Source organism: Anomalospiza imberbis, chromosome 1 (genome assembly GCF_031753505.1).
Source record: "Anomalospiza imberbis isolate Cuckoo-Finch-1a 21T00152 chromosome 1, ASM3175350v1, whole genome shotgun sequence".
Taxonomy (NCBI): domain Eukaryota; kingdom Metazoa; phylum Chordata; class Aves; order Passeriformes; family Viduidae; genus Anomalospiza; species Anomalospiza imberbis.
The window spans coordinates 61,719,683-61,740,376 of record NC_089681.1 but is presented as its reverse complement, the minus strand read 5'-3'; the positions used below and the strand labels follow the sequence as shown (position 1 = coordinate 61,740,376).

Sequence of the window (20,694 nt, the reverse complement as noted above, 5' to 3'; positions counted from 1 at the left end):
TCTCTTTAAACCAGCAAAACCACTGAAGTAAAAAACATTACATATAATTACATACAGTAAATAAATTCAGTAAAAAACGCAAGCTAACCCCTCAAACAATACAGACAATAAAAATAATACAGATTTGGCCATGTTTTACTAAGTACCACTTTCCAAGTACCATAAGCAATGCTAAATCCCAAGTAAAAAAACCACAGTTAAAAACAAACAAACAAACAAACAAACCCCCAATAAACCCCAAACTTTACAGTGTTCCTTTCTATCAAGCAAGAAGTGAGGGAAGTACACAACAACAAAGCACACCAACAAAAATGTCTAGTCTATATCAAATGTACCTTTCCAATAAGGAAATTAATAGAAAAAAACCCCTACCACTTATAATTTAACACCAAGGTGTCTTCCTGGCAACCAGGATTACAAGTTTATGCTGAATACAATCTTATGTTCAAATACCGAGATAAGCAGCATTATCCCAAAACCCAGGAGAATCCCAGCATTCTGTAACAGGAAGTATCCCCACCGGCTACATCCATGGTCACTGGCATCATTGTGGAGCATTTCAGGTACCTAAACAAACAAGAAGGTGTTTAAATACCTTCAAAAGAAACAGTTGCTTCAAATCGTTAATTCTTAAGCTGTGTTTTACGAAATTCAAATAGGTCTAGGCACTTACCATATCCACAAGAGCCACATACATGAACAAGCCAGCAGTAAGTGCAAATATCCACATTGAAACGTTGTCTGCATAATGGCCAATAAGGATCCCAGTCGCCATACCAAGATAGGCCAGCATAGCTGACAGAGCGTTATAAAGCACAGCTTGCTTGACAGTCATACCAGCTTTTAGAAGGACAGCAAAATCTCCTATAACAGGGAAAAAAAAAAAAAACAAAATTAAGTTTTCATTCTTTTCAATCTTGCGTAAGTACTGCAGTGTTGTCTTATTTACAGTTCTCTTACTTACAGGATTACTAAACTACTTTTATGCTGTTGTTTGACTTATTTTTTTTTTCCTTCATAAAATCAGAAATCACTGAGGGACAGAAACTTAAAGGGTGCACATGAACAACACAGCAGCAGATACTCTTAAGTTTATAACTTTTAAGTCTTTGCATTTTTGAAAGAAGCTTTTTGCTGAATCACAGAACATCCTGACTTGGAAAGGACCCAAAAGGATCATCAAGTCCAACTCCTGGCCCTGCACAGGACAGCCCCAAGATCACACCATGTACCTGAGAGTATTGTCCAAACACTCCTTGAACGCTTAGCCTTGGTGCTGTGACCATTCCCTGGGGAGCCTGTTCCAGTGCCCAAACACCCTCTGGGTGAGGAACCTTTTCCCAATACCCAACCTAAACCTGCCCTGACACAACTTCAGGCCATTCCCTTGGGTCCTGTCGCAGGACAGAAGAGATCAGTGCCTGCCCCTTGTCTTCCCCTCACGAGAAAGCTGTGGAGTGCAATGAGGTCTCCCGTCAGTCTCCTCCAGGCTGAACAGACCAAGTGACCTCAGCTGCTCCTCAAATGGGTTCCCCTCAAGGCTCTTCACCATCTTTGTAACCCTCCTTTGGATGGTCTCTAATAGCTTCATATCCTCAAGCAGTTTGAATTTAAACCACCACTAAAATGCTGCAGTACCTGTTATGCCTGAGTGTTCCTCAAGTAAAATATTCCCACTCAATTGCATTTTCAATTTATTATCCTGTAACCTATCTTTATACTTTTAATCTGTTTTATAAATTTAAAATAATTTCTTTATTTATTCCTGTAAATGATGCTTAACGTCTTATTTTTACTTGAAGGAATGATAGACCACCAGCCAGAAACATATTTTCTGTAATTCAGAACATATTTTTTTCTAAACCAGAGTAATATAAGTGTATTATTTGAAAATAAAATTGATTCTTTATAAGTTATCTCCAGTTAAAGCAAACAAAAGTGATTTTCAAAGCTGATTTGAGTAATTTGTTACAACAGCTTTTCCTATAAGCTATTGCAATTAAGATGAACTGGTATATTAAAAACATAGCTTAGCATTAACAACAATGACACAATTTTATTCCCAGCTAACCTCAACTAGTCCCATTTGTTTCAATTTTCCTATGCTGCTTCATGTCCTCTGGTAATGAAGATATTTCCTATCAGGTTTTCTGTCCTGATTAAAGAAGTATGATTTAAATTTTAAGACATTTTTCTTTATTTCTAAAACCAACAGAACAGTTGAATATAAAATTACCAGGTTCATACAATGAATTTACTTCTTATATCTGAACTAACAACTTTTAGTACGTGTAATTAATGCAAGTTCCATGATTAGTATGAACAAAACTCAGTTCCTCCCAACCTATAAAATCAGATATGTTTTCTTCATAATAATGTATTTCTGTATAACTTTACTGTACAAATATATCAAACTGTTAATACAGAGAGAGTTTAATGTTTACACATAGTGGTTTACAAGCTCCATTAAATGAAACTGAATGTTCTCCCCTCTGGGGAATTAAACCTTAAAAAAAGTGAAAGCAAACTCTTCTTTCTTCATTCTATACACCAAGTGTGACTGTGACCATGACAGCTGAGAAATAAACACCAGTTGCACATCCAAAATGATTTGACAACTGGAAAGATCAGCTTTGTCTCGAGTTCAACTAAGCACATCCATCGTGTTCTCAACCAGCTGCCCTTCAAAAGGGCCAAATACTGAACTCATATTGTAAGACACGACAATAATCTCTCATGGGACTGCACACGAATTTAAATCACTTGAGCTTGAAAGACAAACTGTTTCCAGACAGATTTCCAAGTAGTTTCAAGTTTAATTTAGAGCTACAGCAGTTCTTTGCAAGACTTAATGAAAAAGCAGCAAATGTTATGCGGAAAGTACTTTGACTAATTGTGACCTTCCTTTTAGCAGCACAAGCAGGAGAATAAAATTAAGGAGAGATGTGAGAAAAGCAAATTCTGTCATGCATTCTCCTGCAATTCAGAACTTATATGTAAGGAGAATAAAAACTACAACTAAAGTAGACAGAAAAAACTGTAACAGCAAGAGACAGTTTTAAACAAAGTAGCTGAAATACTTAGATTTTAAAACTATTAATTTAATTAAGAAATGGTTAAATTAAGAAATGTTTAAAGTCTTTAAGTAAATCAGAAGTATCCTTGAATAGATAACCTGACAGATGAAGTTGTCTGATCAAATTTTATTCTCCCACATGAACCTGTAAGCACATACACATGCAGCATATGGAAATGCTGGGGTCTTACCTAACTCATGAGGTAATTCATGGCAAAATACAGCCACAGAAGTGCTTAAACCACTAGATAATCCTTCAGTAAAGGCTGCTCCTATGAAGAGACAGGGAAAAAAAGCAAACAAAACATTACTAGATATTCAGACATCAAGCACAGAAGCATTGTTGTATGTGCTTGTGTTACATTAGGACATAGATTTCACTCAATTTTTTTGTGGAAGCATTTAAACTTCAACTAAACAGTTGCTTATGATTCTTACATCGTAAAATTCTTCTTCAGAATCTTGCTATTAAAGTAAACCACATTTCACTACCTTATTTCTGAACTAAGCCAAATATATTCCAACAACACAACCCTTCCCAAAAAAATGCAATAAATGGAAATACCATCCAAAAATACTTTTTTTTAAAGATACAAAGGGAACAAAAGCAGCTCAACTGCACCTGAGAGTCACATTCCTTAAGAAAGGAAAGTCAAGACAACAATAAGAGAGGCTACAAAATCAATAGTGACAGATCAACTTCTAAGCAGCTTGCTTTAAGGTAAATACCACAGCAGGTTGCTTTTAAGTGGAGAAAAAAAGCCCCAAATCCACAACAATCCCTTAAACTAGTCCTACAGTCCTCATCTTTCTTGTCTTCTCTGCTCCTCCTGTTGCTTGCCATTTTTCTTGTTTGGCAGCAGCTCGGGAGGACGCAGCTCGCTGCAGAGCTGCACCACAGCTCACACATGGCATGTCAGGTCCCCAGCTGCATGAAGAGCCTCTCCAAGGGTGCAGAGCCACATCCAGCTTCCTCTTCAGCTGCTACCAGGAGCCTGCCAGCAAACAAGATGCTGCCAACAAGCAGTCAAAGAGGCACAAAGTCATGTCACAGTGGCTGGCACACAAAGGACCCAGGACTACTGCTCCCAGAGGAAGCACTACAATGGCAATGACTCCACTGGAGACAATCCCTTCTTTTCCCTGGGGAAGCTACATGCTGACCTAATTCTTGAAGGAGACATGGCTATCAAGGTCTTCAAGTGCAAGAAATGACCGACGCTCATCCCTGAAGTGGATGACAACAGCAGCCACGTTATGTCTGGGATGTGTGCTGCAGCATCCAGGCAAGAGGATGCAGGACATGGCAAGCAGGCACCTTTGTGGTAACAAACAGGATTGAGAGGGTCTTCAGAAGAGGTTCTACAGAGGCAAAAGCCCAAGCCCATCAGACTAAAGAGGAAGGCAAGACTAAAGCAGCACTGGAACAGGAAACATGAACTCTGAGACAAGTAACATTTGAAAACAGTGAAGTCTGGCAACAGGAAGACTCTTCGTCTCCACTGCAGCTACTGAGCTAAAGAACATTGTCATGACCCTGGCAGCAGCGAGAGGATAAGCAAGCCCTGCCTTGCCCAGCAGTTCAGTACATCAGACTAGAAGTACAAAAAGAAAGGAAAGATCTTTTTTTTTTAGTGATAGGAGATTCCCTCCCATGCAGGACAAAGACAGATCTCCTGACCTGTTGCCAAGGGAAGTCCATGAGACTGCCTGAATGATGCTGTGGAGACACCACCAAAGCTTGTCTAGCCTGTCATGGATAGATACCAACTGCCTACAGGGACAGAATACAGTTCACTTTGGGGTTTTTTTGGCTACCTCCATAAAAGGGTTCCTTGCTCCAGTATAAAAGTACGTGTAAATTGCGGTTCCATGTGTCTATTCGGTCTCTTGGTCAATTCAGAGTAACACTAGGAATAAGGTTACTAATCATCTGACCAAGGAAAGGTGGTGGATAAGCCTACCTATGAACACAGGACATCACCATTCACACAGAGTCTTCAGCTGTGGAGGTAACAGTACTGGGCACACAAACCAGGATGCTCCTTAATTGTATTGCTAATGGCTTCCTACTATAGATGACACAAAAGCCAGCAAGGATTAGCATCACAATTTAACCTTCTGCTCAAAAACAAGGAAAAATTGATGGCAAATACAGCAAAAAATGACATCTTGTGAGCATGAGGTAACTGAGTTCAGGACACAGAAGGAGGCTGGAAGATGAAGAAGCAAAATCAGGATTCCAGGCTTTAATGAAGCAGATTTTGACTTATTTAAGGAATTGCAGTGTAGGGAATCAGTCAAAAGAGATAATGTGCCCAGAAGAGATGGCCAGTTCGTAGAGCACAGAGATGCACAAACCAACAAGCCTGTTTGTACAAGAACACTTGCAGAAGATGTGCCCAGCTAAGCAGCGTGTCCTAGTAAATTAAGATTCAAAAAAGAAGCACACAAGAAATATGAACAAAGGTAAAAGCAGTGGAAAAAAAGGGAGGAAGACCAAAGCCCAGCTTGATCTAAAACTAACAGGACTCCAAGGATAACAAGACACAGTTCTACAAGAATGTTAGCTGAGAAAAAGCATTCATGAAAAATTCTCATCTGTCGATAGATGAGGAAGGGAAATAAGCTGTAGACATAACAAGAGGCAAAGCACCAGCACAGCCTTCATCTCAGTCTTTGTCAACAAAGCCAGATTGCAGCTCCATTCAAGAAAGAAAGAGACAGCAAACCACAGAAGCAACAGTTTAGAGAAATACAGAAAAACCTGGAAATGCTCAGATGCATCCCAGGATGGGACTCACCTGAGGGCACTGACAGATACTAGTGTGATTAAAAAGCTGCTGTTGATCATGTGTGGAAAACCACGGCTATAGAAGGCCCCATTGGAACTCTGGGAAAAGGATTACATTATTCCCATCTTTAAGGAAGGATTCAGGAGTGGTCAGTGTCATCTCAGTTCCTGAAAAGATCACGTGGAATATCCTATTAAAATCCCTCTCCAAAAGCTGCATCCAGCTTGAGGAAATAATTGATCATATAGATGGTGAATACAATTGAACTTTAGTAGGATTTCTTACACTATCTCCTATAGCAGTCTTATCTGGGCAAAGAGGAAATATGGGCTTGCACACTGACTGGACTGCTGGGCTAACCGGGCCTGGTGGATGTCATCAGGACAAAAACTGCAACCCATTTTCTTCAGTGTCTTCACTAATGATCTGGATAAAACAGATGGCACTAACAGCAAATTTAGGGGAAAGCAGGGAGAAAGAAAGGCCTGAGGTGACACACCAAGCACTAGAGCTTTAGACAAGACCATAGCAAACTTAATTCTTATTAAGTTCAAAGAGAAAAAGTAAGAAGTAATTAAAGTACAAGCTTAAATATCAAGAATATTTCTTTTTATTTTTTCACTGCTAAAAAGAAGTCCTGAAATGTTAACAAACTCATAGATGAAATTAATATATCTGGCATTATCCCCTCTCAAGATGCTGATTTATCTTAAAATATACTTTTAAGACATGACTTCTCTCAAAAGCTGAAGAAAAAAATATCTATGCAAGACTAGTATAAAAATAGCATTCTGCATTTTACTTATTTAGTTGTAATTACACATTAAAGTTCAAATCACAGATGATCCTTTTGCACAAATGAGTCAAATGCAACAGTTCCATGCCTTAATAAAAAAATAAGCACTTTTAAATCTTGTTCCTACATAATTAGCACAAGAGATTTGAGGAAAAAAGTAACTGATGGAACTTATGAATAACAAATCACATGAAGTGAATGAACTTAAATGAAGGGTTATGCTGGCTAAAGTTATCTTTACAGAAGCGTTCACATCTTCTTTAAAATACAGATTAGCTACTACACAAGCAACATTGGCATTTTCACAACACCATCAAATTGATAACAATTCTTTTAAGCACATACAGAACTGAAAGAAACCCATATTTTCATTAGTTTGAACAAGCTACACAGCAGGACTTCTAAAAGCTATTGCTCTCATTTGCTCAATAAGCCTTTATTAACCTTTCTCATACTTTTCCCTTCATAACTATAAAGCCATACCTCCTTCCCAAATCTCCCTAATGCCAAGACGTAATTGATTCTGTGTCATTTGTATGCAAATCTTCCTTCTACCACATTTTTCACTACTGATCCGCTCAAAAATTTACATTTCATGCTTCAGCTTTCATCAAAAATGAGATTAAATCAGAAAGTCTCTTTTCACATTACACTTTGAATTGACTGAATCTGAACAACTGCAAATATTGCTGTGAGAAAACAGTTATTATTTGGTTTCCTCTTCAAACAAGAACGAATTTTTTCCTAAAATAAAATTTACAGAATGACTGATACTGCTGAGCTGCCTCCAGTATGTTAAACAGCCTGGAAATGAATCCAATACCTGTAAAGATTAGTCTTAAATACAATAGTCAAGATCAGGAAAGATTAGCATAAGTACTGAAGATTACTGATTTGACTTCACTTTCTGTAACTTACTTTAACCTTTTAAATTCAATATACCTGTAATCTAGTTCTCCTTCTAGGAAAAACATGAGTTCCCAAACCTGACCTCCCAGACAGAAGTCCAAAACAAAATATTCAATCTACTATTACTGTGATAAAGAAATATTTTCACTGAAGCATTATCAAAAAAGATTGAGCAACTACACGCATTAAGGGAAAAATAGGGACAATAACTAACCAGAAACAAGAAGATAAATGTTTTGTTTACAAGTAAAATAACTGTTTATACCTGTTCATTTTTTTTTTTAATGGACTATTATGCTCAACTTTAGGAACAAAATTTTGAGTATAGTATGACCACTGTTTCAGAAAACAAAATTTTCAGGCTAATACAGATTGAAACCAGGGCATCATCTCCCTATCCATCAGTGCTCTGGAGGAACACTGATGTGTAACCAGGGCCCAGTACAGGCAGGGAGGCAGATATGCCAAGTATAGAACCTGACCTTGCTGCATCACAAGAAAAGATGAAAGAGAAAAAGAAGTAAAGAAGCCAATGGTACCAGTAACCTGATGGAAGTGAGAAAAATACAATTACTTTGTATGTGACAATACAAGCTTGTCCTAAAAACTAAAATCCTAAAATTTTAAAAAAGTGCCTGAGCACTAGCAGGTACTGAAATACAAACTCAATCTTAAATATTTTTTACAAGCCTAGCTTTAGTTCTGAAACATCTTAGCTTTAACTCTCCAAAAGCAGAAAATGAAGCCTAGTTTATAGATTTTCTTAAGAAACACAGCTGCAAACACATAATTTCTGTTTCTTATATCACTTACCTCCAGGTTGTTAAGCTGGAGATTTTTCATACTAACTAAGATGATGCTCTCAGAAAAAAGTTTAGACTTCAAAGATCCTCTGCTAATTAGCTGCATCCCTAACAGAGGTAAGAGACAGCTAGAAGACTTCACTGCCTTCACATCCAAGGCTGCAGCATCCGAGTTAGCACTTACCAATTGCCAGTCCATCACTAAAATTGTGTAGTCCATCTCCCATGATCACCATCCAGGCCAGAGTTGCTATCCCCGCGTCCTTCAGCTCTTCACGCGAGTAGCGCTGACTGTGACTGTGGGGATGATGGTTCTGGTGATGATGGTGGTGCAGAATGTGATGGTAGTCATGGTGATGGTGACTTAGATGATCTGTCTGTCCTAGAGTATCGTGCAAGTGAGAATGGCATTTGTTTCTACAGCCCCTGGACACATATTCATTGTCAACCTCCTCTTGATGAGAATGAGCTATCATCACTTCTTCTTCCTCTTGTACAGTTGGCTGCTGAGAAATGAAGGTTGATGGATCTTGAGAGTCTGTCCCTAGATAGCCCTCAGGTCCTGTTACAAAAACCCAGAGTACAATGTTACACATTTTTAAAATCGCCTGAGTAGCAAAGATACAATAAACAGTTTGGCTATGTGAAGCAGTAAAGAAGTTTAGAGTCTGAGACCGATATCTCAGATATAATCCAATTTCTTGAACCAGAAGATTTTTTTAAATGTTTCCACAACTTATTCAATTTCAGAGATAATTCCCAACACGGAAAACTTTTCATTTCCATCCCCTACTGCTGAAACAGCCCTTACATTACAGACAAAAATGCTTCCTAAATGGCAAAAAATCTTTTCATCTAAGACTCCCTGCAATTTAAACACAACAGCAAAAAGCTTCAAGTCCCAGTTTCACACCTGAAGACTGTTAGTTCAGTTGCTTCAGAAAAACCAAGTATCTGAAAAGCATGTGCCATTTAGTAATCTCCGGGCTGAACAAAAACGATACAGAAGAAAATTATGTTATAGATAATTTTGGAAACTGCTATATTTCGAAACAAATACAGGCACTTGAGTTTAACACCTGGAAAATAAACACTAAAAAACAAAGTCATCAATATAGACCATTAAATACCCTCATATAAACACTGCTGACACACCACAGTTGGTTCTTTTAACTAATTGCTGAAACTTGATAAATTCTGCCTCTGCAATTAAATGAATAAATTTTTTTTCCTACATTACAGACAAGTATTTCATTAGTTATAAAATTACTCTGAAAAACTGAACATCTCTTTCAGCAACAACAGCTAACAAGTAACTAGTCTGGTGTGTTTTAGCTTAAAGCATGATCTTGGGGGTAACATGGTCATTTGCACTCTGAATGTTGAACTTCAAGTATTGTCTAGAATTTTGTAATATTACCCTTATAAATAAATAAATAATCAAACTAACAAAACCCAAAAAATTAAATAATGAGTCATGCATATAACATCTAGCAGACTAAAGAGAAGTGTAGAAAGTGTAGCTGTATTGCAACTTTCACAGAATGATTTCAACTTCTGCTGTTAAATCCAGAATTAAAAGGCTTGAAGTTCCAAAACTGTGGATTCACTACTTCTAACCCACTGATCCTTTTCAAAGGAAAGCAGCAAATAGACCTAGTGCTCCAAATATCAGCAGACAGACAGGTTTTGCTTTGAAAATAATTCAAACAGGCAGTGATCCAACCTACATTAAGAAGCAGATCTAGGAGCTGTCATCAATCAGGTGTTTTTTAAACAGTGCTGCCACAAAGAAGCAACTATGTGATATTAATGAGACTTACGATCATCCGTATCCAACTTTTCTTCATTTGCTGAAAACTTCTTACTTTCTCCATCATCTTCATTTTTTTTCTTATTCCAAAAGAAAATACTGGAGTTATGAATATTTTACTTATTTTTCAGGATATATATGAGCAACATTATATTCACAACATTTATGCAGCCTGCACAGAAAGAGGACAATATGGAACCCGTATAAAGAGTGTAGAAGAGGAATATTAGAAACTTACTAAAGTAAGATGACAAAGGTTCCTCAGGCTCCATAGGAGGGGAGAAAAAGCAAAACAAAACAAAAAATACCACAAACAAACTAACTAACCCACACACACAAATGCCCTACATTTTTCACAAGAAACAAGCAGAAGGTTTTCATCTGAGAAGTGAAATGCATCAAATAGTGATTAATTTATTCTGCTAATTCTTTTCTATCATATTGTCAATATAATGTTTTTTAATAATGTACAGAAGGAAAACCAAATAAGATCTCTCCTCCTTGCCCACTAAAGTCTGTATCACAACAATTTATGACCAGTGACTCAATACCTAGGAAGGCATAATTAGTCTAACAGGAAATCCACTCCTTGTGGCTGGGAGGAGACAAAATTCCTGCATTGCTTGAAACTCTTCATGTTCTTTCCTGTCAAACAAATTTAACTAGAGATAGGGAAATCTAACAGTTAGTTTAGCTTCAGTATAAACCACACCAACACAACCTCCCATGATCAAAGAGCTTACATGGCATCTTTCCTGTGACTACTGCCTTAATGACCAATTTAATGAGAAAACTAAGCAGAGATTATCAGTCTTTGAGGTAGCCTAGCAATTAGCTATTTTTAAACTAAGTAATTAGTATTTACTAACTTTCTTCAAGCAAGGCTTAGGATTGGTTGGAACCAGATGACCTTTAAGATACCTTCTACCTCAAACCACTCCATGATTCTATTGTATCACCAACTTCTGCTTAATTTTTTTTTACTGAATCAATTTTGATATCATTCTTTATTCCTGGCTACACAGGTCTTTAAAGAACTGTTACAAGTAATTGGCAAGTTACCAACACTAATGACCTGCCCGAATTCAGTTATTTACCTTACACATAAAAACCAGCATAACAATCTGAGACCTGCATTTTTGGGCGACAGAAGGGAAAGCACCAAGGGGCTTGAGAGACTGTGTTTCCTCATGGAATGCTATTCCACAAAGTCACTTTCTAGAGCATACTTGGATGCTTACTTATGTAAGCGCTTACTGCCGACCCTTTCTTGTCTGTGCAAGTGCCCTCCTCAACAGCAGTACAATAACTGTACAATGCAAACTTAGTGCATCCAGGATTGGAATTAAAATAATAATAAAACCAGTTAAGATAGTTATACATGCCTCAAGATGTCAGAAGGAAGTCAGTAATAAAATGAGTTCTTAAATCACTCTGTTAAAACTGAGGATGCAACTGGATATTTTCTTATTAAACAGTTCACTGCAATGTCAAACCCTGTACTATATTGTCTGGTTATGGAAATAGCAAAGAGCCCTAAATAAAAGGTTTAGAAGTGTATGTCTCCCTAATAAAAATAACATTCTAACACTAATCCAGTTAGCCATTGCCATTAAATCAAAAGATATACGATATTCATGGAAGGTTTTTTAGTAAGTGTTTTCAGAAATGAGCATGTAATACAACAGAGCTTCGGAGTAAAAGTCTCCCTACCTTTTTCTTCTTGTCTTTAAATTGTTTTATTAAAGTGATCAAATGCTCCACTAGAAACATGAAGTACAAGCCTCCAAGTGCTGTAAGTCCTTTCCATGTAGAATCCAGGTAAGCACTCTCCTCTGTACTTTGAAAAACAAGATGTTTGTACATAGAGCCTTTTTGATCAAGCAGAGGCTTTTCGTGGTGATGGTGATGGTTTCCATGAGACTAAGGGGAGAACAAAAAGGAGGAAGTCGTCATATTCAAAAGAACCGCAATGTAAGAAACATAGAAAGTATTCTTCACATCATTTTCCTCGTGTCCGGAGTCCAGACTTGACAATTTTCACAGGGCAAATGCTCTGCTTGCAGACTCAAACAATTAAAAAGCAATCTGTTGATTTGAATTTTTTTGATAGGAAGAAACATTGCAAGGACTGAGAACAAGCCTGGCACTGGCCCACTCACTGAAGCTGCATGGACACTGCTTAATCCAAGGTGTACAGCTATCCCCCACACAAACTCCTGACACCATCAAGGAAACCACATTTTAAGCAGTGGTCACAGCCAGCACACCAGTTAGCTTCCCATCTAAGAAAACTCATAGATGTCAAACAATTTTTTCTACAAGGAAGTTGGCTGCAATTTCTTTCTTTAATAAAGTCTGACACTTTTCCTCTCCTTACTGGGTACAGGTATGATCAGAAATAAAAAACCCTTCTGCACATCTCATTCACACATGTTTTGATTTACATAACCTTACACAGCAAATGCAAAATTAACTGAAAGGAAAAATAACCACCTGGTAGATTATTGGCAGGACTGGGAAACCACAGAATCTGCAGTCACTTTTATCCATTTTATTTGAAAGCTGAAACAAGCTACTTTTGGGAGGGGAGAATGTCTATTTAAGAACTTCAAGAAAGACAGAAATTTAGCAATAATATTCCCATTTCATTGTCCCTATTAAATAACAGCAATTCCAAAATCTATGAAGTAATATTTTCCCCAGGACTTCAGAAATTATGGATTCTGGTAAAAAAAAAAAAAAAAAAAAAAAAGAAAAAGAAAAATCACAATGGATAAGCCATCAACATAAGTGGTTTGTAACAAAAAATAGTTGATTGTTCATGTCACATTTAAAGTGTTCAGTGAGCAATTTCCACTACCTCTAAAGTCCATTAAACTGGGAAAAAAAAAAAGGGGGCAGCACTGCAATAAACCACTAAGAAAATTTATGCAAAGTTTTTGTATTCAAGGAATAATAAAAGGACGTGGCAACACATATGACTAAGAAAAGGAAATAGAGAGTGGGATAATTCTATGAAGCTCTTGAACTTTTAAAGACTGTGAAATGATTAATACAGATGTTCCAGATGGAAAACCTTTCCATCAAACAACCTGCGTAACAGGGTTGAGAAATGACTCATCAAATAGGTACGAACTAATAGTGCACTAATACATACAGCTGTCAAGCTTTCTGCTTTGAGATAATGAATGAAACAGTAATTAATACTTACATGTGGAAGGAGGTGTAAGAAGGCATCTCCACTCAAGGTCCCCACAGCCAATGCCACAAGAAAACTCAGAAGAAATTTGAAAAATACTCGATTCATCAGTGGTACCAATATAACACCCAGCAAGGAAAGAAAGCTGATGACAGAGATGGATATAAAGCCACCAATCCAAGCTGGCAAAAAAATAAAATAGTAACAACAATAAGTAACAGCTGTACGTGATTTTGTTTGCTTAATATTTTTGTTATCAAACACACCTGATCATTCAATTAATCAGATGTTAACAAAAGGCATGCCACAAAGATTTCCCTCCAATCTTGGTGAAGTGCCAAAAGAAAATGACACTTCTTACAACTATGACATAGGTTTCTTGGATTTATATCCAACATAAACATTTTTCCATTAAGCTCTGATGTTAAAAAAAAAAAAAAAAAAAAAACCAAAAACAGCCTACCTATTTGCAGAGAGTAACTTTTTGGAGGAGTTTCAGCTTTTTCACTAGTAGCATGAACTATGCAGTACTTGCCATCGATCTGGTTAATAAGAGCTGGACAGAGATAACTAAATTCTGTAGCAGTCAACAATACTTGAGTGCCTATTCCATGCGACTGCATCAGTTTGGATGCACTGGAGCACTGTGGAAAGAGACATGTTAAAGATTAACCAGAAACAAGATACCACGATCCATCTTAAAAGGACTGCACATCCCATCTTAATTGAAATGCAGTGGCATCACATGAAAGCAGCTATATCAACACAACTCAAAAACTGTTAACAAACCCATTTAGTAAAAAATGTACTTCCACCCTAATCCTGCCTCAGAAAGCTGGTTTGGGAGTCTGCAGTAGATGACATGTAATTATTACTCATCCTCAGCACAAATGGGTCAGATGCTTCGACGTACAAATAGAAAAAGCCTAACACTTTTCAGTCAGTTTCAAAGGCCACATAAGGAAGCATTAACAAGGTCAAATGCCTTTTTGTAGCACTAACTGCTGTGGATAGTCTTATAGAGAGCAGGTTGTACATACACTCCCTCTAGTAAATAAGCTCCCCACTGTACAACCTACACAAAGTCTCAGTGGGTTTAAAGAACAGCAGTACTTCTGCTTCAACAGTGCAGAACACAGCAACAACTTGTGAACTCAGCACCCACCATCACATGCCACACAACACCCACTCGGAGTTACCTGGCACGGCTTTAAACCTTGCAAGATCCTGCTTGCTTTTTAAAGCCTTTAATAGAAAAGGATCTGACTGTTTAAGAAAAATATCTACAACACAATTATACTCTTTATCAGTGCTAATTTGATACTATTTTAAAGTAACACGTGACATTTTGCCACAATCTTTTTTAGAGTTGTTTACATCCCGTTGTTAGATGGGCAGGGAAAGGTGTTAGAGGAGGATGGTTCTACACTATCACAATGTGAGACAGCTTTGATAAGAATCACAGTACCTTAATTGGATTTTTTTACTTTACTTTTTTTACTCCATTAATAGGAAAACAAGACAGATTCCAGATGTAAGGCAGATCTGCAAGTTTAAAACTGTAGCTGGTTTTCAGGTTTAGTAACAATTTATTTAATATTTAGTAACAGTTAAATATATAAATCATAAATGCATTAAACCAAGTGTACATTTATACTTAATTTTCCTCTGAGTTTGTGAACACAACACCATTTACCCTCAAAATATTCAGTTCCAAGGAAAGTTGTTTGCATGTGTTTGGCTATGGGCATTGTTATGCCACAAAACTTGCACCCAGGTAAACAATAAGCATCTGAAAAATAAGCCATGACAACATTACTGATGGATCTGGATTCCTGAGAATACAACAGAACTGGCCTCACCTCTTGAATGTTTTGTTTTTTCAGTTTAGAATAGAGGTAGCTCCCTCTGTCCAACTCCTTCGGAGAAGCACGAGATTCGTTTGCCTTTGTGGCACCAAGCCAGGTGGCATTGCGGCCCCCTGTGACATTAACGGCACCAGGGCCAGCCGCACCCACTCGAACAACTGTCTTGACTTCTCCGGGCTGCACGTTCTGGAGCTCGGCGTGGCCGCCTGCGGAAGCGGTGATGACGGACGCCGTGATCTCATGGACCGCGTTCTTGCTGCGCACAAAGTTCTGCTGCCGTTCCACGCTCTCGGCTTTATGAGGCTCCTTCGTGTGGCTGTTCCTGTGGTCTTTGCTAGCATCAGATTCGTGGCTTGGACAAGAAGTCTTCTCAGAGCTTTTACTCAATGAAACATGATTATGATGAGAGTGATGGTCGTGGTCATGGTCGTGATGGTCATGATCATGGTCATGATTGTGGCTTATTTTAATCCTCTTCATTTTATCTATACCTATGTTCTGTAGCAGTTTTCTAAACCCATCAATTGACAGGGAGTTGTTTTCTCCATAACGATTAAAAAGTTCTTGAAGGTGCAACTTCTGTATTAGTCCTGCCAAGTCAGTATTAACACCCACTGTCTTTTCTGGAAAAGCTCTCTCTGATGTATGCACAACAGTAGCCGTCTCCACCCCATGGTGATAACTTTCACAGAGCAGTATGGAAAACGATACAAGGAAAATAACTGGTACCGTACTCTCCATTGCAGTTCCTTTTCAGCAGTGAAAATAATCTGGAAAAAGAGGACAATGTAAATGGTTTGCACAAAAACAATCACGTTATCCTTTATAACACACAAAAAAAAAACCCAAAACACCACAACAAACAAAACCAAACCCTGCTGAAAGTATCAGTGCAGCAAGAGACATTTAAATTTCTTACACATTCAGCACTTCTCCCAGATGTGTTGCCTCAGGCAACAGAAGAAGCTGAATACCACAGTGAGGTCACTGGCCATGAACACCTCCCCAGGTGCCAGCTTGCCTTTGTTTAGCTCTTCCTGAGTTACTGCTCACATGGGCTATACAATGAGAGCCCTCAAGGGTGCACAAAGTTCTAGGTCAGGGTTTTCTGGTGCTTAAAAAAAACCCTGTAATTTCTGTCTGACCAATGAATAAGTCATATAAATTACATGCTTAAAAATCGAAGTTCCCAACCCTTCATTACTGGATTTCCCAGAGGTTTTGGCAAACCAGCTAGGCAAGTGTTTCCAGCACTCCATAAAAATTTGGCTTTTTATGCTGTGACGTTCTGCCTTTGTTTTAACATCAGTGTCACACGGCTCCTTTTCACAAGGCAGGTAGGCCATTGCTGCGGACCACATGCTCACACGTGTGAGCGTTTGTGTGTTTCATGCCATAAATATTCCAGCAGGGCTGCGAATTAACTGCTATGGAGACTGCGTGCAGGGCTGTGCTGCCTCAGTCCTTTTTCCAGGGCGATGAGGAGAACCTCCGTTTCCAAAAATATTAGTCAGCCCGGAAAACCCCACACCGCCGCTGGAAAGAGACGAGGGGACCTCGTCACTGTCGGTAAGGAACTGAAAGAGGAGTGCCAAGAGGACGGATCCCGGCTCTTCTCGGTGGTGCCCAGCAATGGGACAAGAGGCAAGGCGCAGAAACTGATGCACAGGGAGCTGCCTCGGAATACGAGGAAGAACTCAACTGTGCGGGTGACCGAGCACTGGAACAGACTGTCCGGAGACGGAGTGGAGTCTCCCTCACTGGAGAAATTCAAGAGCCGTCTGGACGCAATCCTGTGCCACGTGCTCTGGGATGACCCTCCTGGAGCAGGGCGGCTGGACCAGACGCTCCACCGTGGTCCCTCCCAACCTGTCCCACTCCGTGACCCGCAGGAGCCGCTCAGCGCCCACAGCCCCCGCTGCGACCCCGCACCGGTGGAGGCGGCCCCGGCCGCCCGCGCTGCGCTGAGCGCGGCCCAGGCACGGCACACACCGCGCCACGAGAGGCCGCCGCAGCAAGAGGGGTGAGGAGGGGGAGGAAGAGAAGCCCGAGGTTACCTCTCCCGCCGCCGGGCCGGGCTGAGCCGCACCACCGCCGCTGCCCGCCCGCGCCGGCCGCGCCGCGCCCCTCCGCTTCCCTTCCCTTTCCTTTCCTTTCCTTTTCCGGGTACGGCGGCCGCCGCGCGCCGCTCCCGCGGCTCCAATGGAGGCGGGGCCGCCTCACGTGGGGCCCGAGCGGCCGCGGCCGCGGCCTCGACGGAGCTGCCCCGGAGCCTGGCAGGGGCGTCCCGCCGCTCCCGTCCGCCACCGGGGCCCGGGGCAGGGTCAGCAGCAAGGAGGAGGTGGCCCGGGAGGAAGGCTGGATCCTGAGAGGCTCCCTGTTTCAGAAAACACTGACGCTTGGATTTAGGGTTTCGCGGGAGGTGTGAATAATCCCCAAAGAGTTAAAAGGATGAGAGTCGGAGAGGTCTTTTCCTCCCAGAAAACACGAGTCATTCAGGGCTGGCAGCGTTGGTTGATGGCGCTAGGTGTGGTAGCATTCCTTGAAGGCTTGGAAAGGGTTTTGTACAGGGATTCCCGGTCTTAAAAAGAGTGGGTGTGTGGGCAAGCCAGGGCCGGAATTGGGCTGTCCGGTTGTGAGCAAAGGGCGCGGGTAAATGGCAAGGGGTGGCGGGTTTCCACGGCCTCCACAGGGCCTTTGCGGTGGGCGCAGCTTGGTCAAACCTGTCATTATAATTAATGATCTGGCAGAAGATCGCTCTGTGCACGAGTGAACAAAGAGACAGTAAGAAAGGACTGAGATCGCCGTGGAGAAAGGCTTGAAACTTGCGAAAAACTTGTTGCTTTCTTCTGAAAAAACATACTGTATTTTTCAAATACTGCTTTGCTGTACCGCTTAAGTGGTCATGAGCCCTTCACCACTCCGAGTCCCAGGCACAGGGTCTCTTACACTTCTTTCTTCTTTCTCCAACATTTCCACAGTTTTTCTCTCTATCACCACATGATTAATATTGCTGGTGAAGTGGGTGCAGTTGTGCTTACCCATGCCCACTGCCTCTGAATTTGGCCTCTCTTGTGTGATCAGTTGCCAAGGTTTTTCAGCTTGCTAGAGTGCGAAGGCAGCACTGAATCCTGCCCCAGTATCTGGCTGTATTGATGATTTCTGAATGCTATGACAGTGACTTAAACTTCACATCCAAACCATTCTCAGCCATCTTTCTCCTGCTGCCTGCACTCCTGACAGTGCCACCTTGCTCACCAGTCAGGAGGTGACAGATGTCTCTTCTTTACATCTAATACCTCCCACTTGCTGACTGAATTAAACCTCTTTGTTCCTGAGTTCAGCTGACTGAAGGACAGAAGGGAAGTATGTGTTGTGAACAACTTCAGAAATAGAGAACAACTCATCAGAAGGTTATGGATTTGTTCCATGCACTCACTTTTGAAGTATTGAATAAAATTCTGTGTCATTCAACCCTACTCCTTTTTTTTTTTTTTTTTTTTCCAAAGGAAGAGGGGGAGGCTATAAATGCAGGAGTGGGTGGGGTTGGTGTGTTTGGATCTTTTTTTGTTTAATGCTAATTCATTTTGCATGAATACTATTTACCAAATGCCTTTCTATTATTTCAGTAACACAAAATTTATGTCTAAGATGCTAGTGTTAGGCGTTTGTTTGTGGATTGTTTTCTTTTTTTAATCTTTTGAAATTACAGCTGCTACATGATGCAGCCTCTTTTTCTAGCCTCTTGAATGCCTCGACTGTCTCTGTTTCATTGCAACAAATCTGGAGTTTCCCCTCACATCTTTTCAAGGTCATTTACAAACCTAAGTATCGGAGCTTAGGTCCCCCAGAACTGGTCTTCAGTGGTGTTTATATTTTTTATTTAATTGGAGTACTTAACAGAAATCAACTAGGCAAAAAAAGAATCCATTACAGTAAAAACAATTCACCTAAAACACTTATTTGCAGTAAAACTTGAGGTGAGGTCTATTTTACCTGAACTGATCTCAGTATGTTTACCTCATGGTAAAACTAAAGTACTTTAATAATTTTTCCCATTCTATTATTTAGTGTTTTAGTCTGAATACATACCCAGCCATGGGCTCTGCAGTAGTTGTGATTACATAAAACCAAGACAATAAAGGTCTTGGTGACCTTTGTGGATGACTTAATGCATGTATATAAATCTCTCAGCCTGTGGACAAATGGGAACCATTAATTAGAGAGTTGGTGGAGAGCAAACCAGGAAGCAGCTTGATTGCTGTCTTAGTCCATCATGGAACTGCATCTTAGCTATAGCCTGTAGCTCCAGGCCTGTGTTACAAAGAGGGTACGTTCGGAATTGAAATTATCATCTTCATTGGGATTTTTGGGGGTTTTTTGTTTGTTTGTTTTCAGGAGGTGGCAGTCTTTTCAGCATGGAAAATGGGTGAGGAAGAAGAGGATGGAAGTGGAAAAGCTTGTGAAATAATACCACGTTTAACTGATGTGACTGGTGTTGCCCAAAAATGTCTTGGTTGCTGTGCTGAGTGTGTGCCAGTGCAAATGCCTCAAGACTTACCAGCTGGGAATCAATAAGGAGCTGGCTGTTGGTGCAGTTCCAGTCTCTTAGCAAGGCTTTATCACAGCTGTCTTGTGTGAGCTCAACATTATGCACTTAATGGGGGTGATGATAGGGAATTGGGACTGAGCATGATGCTGGGAACCACCCTTAAGTGGTCCTTCTAAGCTTCTAACCCTAAAAGTTTCTTGAGATTTGGAAAGTTTTTTATTTTCTTGCCTTTTAAATTTTTATGGAGAACATCAATATTTTTGATTAGAGATATTAAATGTTTTATAAAATAAATGAAAACACTGAAAGTTAAAAAATTTGGTTTTAGTTTAAATTGCAAAGTTGTTAGCATAAAATTTCTGGACAGCTGAAACCTCACACAAAACTCCCATCTCTTTCTTTAAAATCTCCAGTAATCCTTTTATTCTATTAACAACACTTCACAATTGTAAAGAAATCCCTGAATCAGGAATTCCTTGTTAGTGTTCCAATAGGTTCCTCTTTTCAGTACTATGCTGAACAACAAGTTGGCAATTGCATATTTGATGTTATTGTATTCTAAGTCCTAAAGATACCTTTTAATGAAGCAATGTCCATTGTTTTTGTGTGTGTTCTGTGGTGGTTTTCAAAATCCTTAGAATTCTGTCTGTAAAAAAAAAAAAAAAATTGGTGTTACTGATTATGTCTCCCAAATAGCTACAGATTTTCTCAAACTATAAGCTGAGCTTTGGAGGGGAGTTTTGTTTTGTTTTAATTAGCATAGATACATGACAGTAATTTCTTAATTAAATAAAAATATTAATAGATATATCCTTATGTCAGAATCTCCACAACATTCTCCTCTGCTCCTGTCTTTCTTTAGTGGCTCATCCTCATGTCA

At 39.7% G+C, this 20,694-nt stretch overlaps 1 protein-coding gene and 1 long non-coding RNA gene across 2 annotated transcripts; one reads left to right on the top strand and one right to left on the bottom strand.

The window, feature by feature from the left end:
* Nucleotides 1–254: 254 nt before the first annotated feature.
* On the bottom strand, nt 255–17,441 carry SLC39A6 (solute carrier family 39 member 6). Its single transcript, XM_068194788.1, has 10 exons — nt 17,320–17,441; nt 15,257–16,032; nt 13,858–14,038; nt 13,407–13,576; nt 11,906–12,115; nt 10,203–10,272; nt 8,564–8,941; nt 3,268–3,348; nt 674–864; nt 255–567 (listed from the first exon to the last, which is right to left on the bottom strand). Exons 2-10 carry the CDS (start codon nt 16,001–16,003, stop codon nt 415–417), a joined length of 2,181 nt encoding a protein of 726 aa, XP_068050889.1. The 5' UTR covers nt 16,004–16,032; nt 17,320–17,441; the 3' UTR covers nt 255–414.
* A 108-nt stretch (nt 17,442–17,549) lies between these two features.
* Nucleotides 17,550–20,398, top strand: LOC137476453 (uncharacterized). The gene is made up of 2 exons (XR_011000384.1): nt 17,550–18,675; nt 19,661–20,398. It is a non-coding gene; the product is annotated as an uncharacterized lncRNA (long non-coding RNA).
* The last annotated feature ends 296 nt before the right edge of the window (nt 20,399–20,694 follow it).

Excerpts from the sequence above, each read along its gene's own strand:
- SLC39A6 (XM_068194788.1), bottom strand. The coding sequence starts at position 16,003 with ATGGAGAGTACGGTACCAGTTATTTTCCTTGTATCGTTTTCCATACTG. Across the intron at positions 13,577-13,857 it reads AAGTTACTCTCTGCAAATAG|CTTGGATTGGTGGCTTTATA; the intron begins GTAGGCTGTTTT and ends TTTTTTTGCCAG. Across the intron at positions 12,116-13,406 it reads TCTTACACCTCCTTCCACAT|TCTCATGGAAACCATCACCA; the intron begins GTAAGTATTAAT and ends TTCTCCCCTTAG.